The sequence below is a fragment of the Dromiciops gliroides genome, chromosome 5 (assembly GCF_019393635.1).
Source record: "Dromiciops gliroides isolate mDroGli1 chromosome 5, mDroGli1.pri, whole genome shotgun sequence".
NCBI lineage: Eukaryota > Metazoa > Chordata > Mammalia > Microbiotheria > Microbiotheriidae > Dromiciops > Dromiciops gliroides.
This window is the reverse complement of record NC_057865.1, coordinates 100,667,611-100,672,125: the sequence shown is the minus strand read 5'-3', so window position 1 is coordinate 100,672,125 and position 4,515 is coordinate 100,667,611. Positions and strand designations below refer to the sequence as shown.

Genomic DNA, 4,515 nt, shown 5'->3' with positions numbered 1-4,515 from the left:
CAAACAGCTACTAAGCCAATTTGTAGCTATATATGTGTATGTGTGCTTATGCCTGTGTACACACACACACATATACATATACTTATTTGTATATAATATATGGACTTACATTAAATAAGACTGGAAAGGTAGGTTGAAGCTAGGGCATGGAATACTTTAAATCCCAATTGGAGTCATTTGTATTTGATCCTAGAGGCAAAAGGGAGTTGCTGAAAATTTTTGAGTAGGGGAGTGATATGGTCAGATACAGGATGATTATTTTATTAGCTACATGGAGGATGGATTAGAAATGGGAAAGACTGGAAGAATAAGAAACAATTAGTAGGCTATTGCAATAGTCCTGACAAGAAATAAGGACCTGAAATAGTTGGGTAATGACTGTGTGAATAGAGAGAATGGAATAGATGTGACAAATATTCTAGAGGGAAAAGTGAGAAGACTTATTGCCTGATTTGATATGGGATTGGGGGGTGGGGGGAAGGATGTGGAGGGAGGTGAGGGTGAGGGAAAAGTCAAAGATGATTTCCAAGTTAATAACCTAGCTAATTCAGGGGCTTGTGATACCCTAAAAATAAATGTTGCAATAGGCAATATGGAATTATTGGGTGGGTAGGAGATAATGAATTTCATTTTTATCATCTTGATTTTGAGACGTTGAAGTATCCAGGAGGGGCATCCAGGAAGCATCTAGCAAGCACCAAATGAGAACTATTTACAGTACTTAGCAAACTTTAAAGTATATCATCATCACCATCATGCCAGTAATAAGAGTTTAGAAAAGAGATTATGGCTGGCTTTGTTGATTTGAGAGTCATCTGTTCTATTAGAAATTAGGAAACTTGGGTCTGGGGACATGTTTTCACATTAGTGTCACACAGGCCAGTAATGCATAAATCATAAGCCTTTATCATGGTGCTTTTTGGCTGACCCAACAAAAGCCCACAGCTTGAAATTTAACAAGAGCATGTGAAGAGTTTGGGGATGGGGTTGGAGAGAGACAAAAGAAGGATACAACCAAAGAAGTCTCCGAAACCTCAGGTGTGGTGATCTTTAGCCCATGGCAGGAGGAGCAAGCAAAGTGAGGGACATCACTAATGGTCTTTTGAAGAGGCTAATTCCAACTTGTTACAGACAGTTTTGCCAAGTTTTTGATGACTCCTCTTCATTGTACAGCTGTAGTCCTGTCACGTTCTCAGAACAGTGACTCAGTGAAGAAGCAAATGTAATAGGTTTTATCAGGAGAGGTCGGGTTCTGGCACAACTTATTGATTTCGAGAGTAGAAAATTTGGGGCAATTTTGGTGCCCAAAGCAATTATAATATCTAGTGATGTTTTTTTGTTTTTTGTTTTTTGTTTTGCGGGGCAATGGGGATTAAGTGACTTGCCCAGGGTCATGCAGCTAGTAAGTGTCAAGTGTGTGAGGCCGGATTTGAACTCAGGTCCTCCTGAATCCAGGGCCAGTGCTTTATCCACTGTGCCACCTAGCCGCCCCCATGTTTTTTTTAATGAAAAAAAAATTCTGGATAACTAGTTTCAACATTTATAGAAGAATGAAAATTCTGTAACAATTAAACAAGTTATAAAGCTTCATAACTTTTAAAAATCATCTTTAAAATGTTTGTGCCCTCTAAATTTCAGTGCCCTGAGGGAAAATGATGATTGCCCCCATCTTAACATAGTTCTGTTGGTTTTAGATCTCTGATATCACAGGCAAGAAAATGTAAAAAGTTGAATGGTAAATGGGGAAATAAAATACAGGTTATGAAAGTATCAAGGATTGACAGAAATATGAGATATCTACAGAGGGGGAGGCAGCTTGTTGCAAGTGAATCTTAAGTTATTTCAGGCTAACTCTTAAGGAAGAGAAATGAAATTGACATACAAGGGAACTGGCTGAATGGGAATCTTTGCTTGACCCTGTATGATTCAACATTTTTTATGGATGACATGCTTACTATATCTGTAAATGACACAAAACTTTGAAGGAGGGCACCATGTGGGAGGACAGGATCAAGATCAAAATGTATCTTGGTAGGCTAGGACTTTGGCCTGACTCTAACAATGTGATAGGAATAAATATAAATTCTCATACAAGTTAAAAAATCAATTTCACAAGTATAAGATAGGAAAGGCAAAGGCATGACTAAACAGCACTTTGCCTTCAAAAGACCCAGGTTTTGGTGAACTGTATACTTAATATGAATCAACAATGTGTTAGGACAGACAAAAAAACAAAAAAAAACAAAAACAAAAGAAGAAAAAGAAATCTTGAACTGTATTACTAGAACAAGGGAAGGTGAAAGTTCACCTGTCTTGTGATCTGCTTAAACCATATCTAGACTTACATTCAGTTCTTGAGTGCCACATACATAACTGGAGAACACCCAGAGCAGTGCAACCAGAATGATGAAGGACTGTGAGACCATGAGACATGAGTATAGGTTGATGGAAATAGAGATGTTTAGGGGCAGCTAGATGGCACAATGGATAGAATGCTGGGACTGGAATCAGCCTGACTCATCTTCTTGAGTTCAAATCTGGCCTCAGACACTTGCTAACTGTGTGACCCTGAACAAATCATATAACACTATTTGCCTCAGTTTCCTCATCTGTAAAATGAGCAGGAGAAGGCAAACCACTGTAGTATCTTTGCCAAGAAAACCCCAAATGGGAATATGAAGAGTTGGACACAACTGAAAAATGACTGAACAACACAATGTTATAGAAAGGACTGTAGTTATGATATAGAGTGGAGGGTATGGATTTTCAAGGCCAGGCTCTGAGATTCCTTGATTCTGTGACCCAATCCAATACCCAGAGGTGCCCTGAAATATGGATCTACAGAACACCCTAGCATAAACTCATTTGGGAAGAGGAAAACTGTTCCTACTGTTCTCCACCAACAAAGGTGGGAGAGGGGTGCCTGCAGGGCTCATAAAATTCACTCTCATTTCCTAGTCCATGTCAATATTGATGGTCAAGAGCTGCCACAACAACCCTAAAGACCTTGCCTCTACCATCTTCTGAACTGAAGAATAACCTAGGAGAGGCACTGACCACCATAGGGTGCCAAATTGGTAGAGTTCTATGATGAGAAAATAGATTGCTGTTGCATTCTTTCTCTTATCTGTTCTTTCTTGTGACTGGTGTAGAGAGGAATGGGGAGATCCTGGAATTTTCATGCTTCTTCAGAGAATCTTCCCAGTACTCTTCTCAGAGCACCCATTACTTCCTTGTTCCTCAAACTGTAGATAATAGGGTTCAGCATAGGGGCCACTGTAGTATAGAATAAGGCAACCATCTTTTCATGTTCTGCTGAGGAGGTGGCCTGGGGCCTCATGTAGGTGAAGATGGTGGCTCCAAAGCAAAGGGAGACCACAGTAAGATGGGAGGCACAGGTCCCAAAGGCTTTGCGGCGTCCTTGAGTAGAACGGATGCGCAGAATGGCCCTAACAATCTGGCCATAGGAGAACAGCACCAAGGAGCAGGGTAACATGATGACCACAAAGCCTGAAAAGGTCACCATGATCTTGTTGAAGGAAATGTCCACACAGGCCAAACGCAGCACTGCTAGTGTCTCACAGGCAAAGTGATTGATAACATTCTTACACAGGGGGAGTCGAAAGGTAATGGTTGTCTCCATGAGTGAGTTCAGGAAACCAGCAGCCCAACAGGCAGCAGCCAGAGCCATGCACAGCCCTCCATGCATGATGACTGTGTAGTGGAGGGGATAGCACACTGCCACATAGCGGTCATATGCCATTGCTCCCAGCAGGAAGAACTCAGTTCCACCCAGTGCTAGTGAGATATAGAGCTGAAACACACAGCTAGGGAATGGGATGGACTTCCTTGAAGACAGAAAATGAATAAGCATTTGTGGGACAGTGCTGTTCATGTAGCAAATATCCACAAAGGACAGGATGCTGAGGAAGAAGTACATGGGGGTCTGGAGTCGAGGATCCAGCCTGATCAGGTGAATGATAAGCAAGTTTCCCAGCATAGTCACCAAGTACATGGCCAGGAAGAGGACAAAGAGGTAAATCTGAGTCTTCCAGTCATTAGATAGTCCTAAGAGGATGAACTCATTCATCCATGTCTCATTGTTATAGGCCATGTGAGGATAGTTCTATTAGGATGGGAACAATATAATCAAGTGCTGATATTTCGATTCTGGAAGAAAAGATATTTGCTTGTAAATTGTCAACAAATCCTATTCACATACCCTCAGAAGAAAGGAAAGTGTTTACATGTTTCAGCTTAAAAATCCAGTTTGAATAGTATGAGATTAATTCTCTTATAACAACACTCAGAAAGAAGGTAAAGCAACTATTACTTCAGTTTTATTCTTGAGAAAAACTGAGGCTCAGAAATGTTAAGTGCTTTCTAAGTTTTTACTACTAACTACATTCATTCAAATGGTGGGGGAGGGGCAGGGAATGATTGTCTTTTCTTCCCTTGACAATATCTGAAAATGTAAATTTCTGAAATCTTACCAAGGCTTCGATTTTGTCTCAG

General features: G+C 40.6%; 1 protein-coding gene across 1 annotated transcript; it reads right to left on the bottom strand.

Moving 5' to 3' along the window:
* Nucleotides 1-3,178: 3,178 nt before the first annotated feature.
* Nucleotides 3,179-4,114, bottom strand: LOC122728749 (olfactory receptor-like protein OLF3). Its single transcript, XM_043967532.1, has one exon. It carries the CDS (start codon nucleotides 4,112-4,114, stop codon nucleotides 3,179-3,181), a length of 936 nt encoding a protein of 311 aa, XP_043823467.1.
* Between the last annotated feature and the right edge of the window lie 401 nt (nucleotides 4,115-4,515).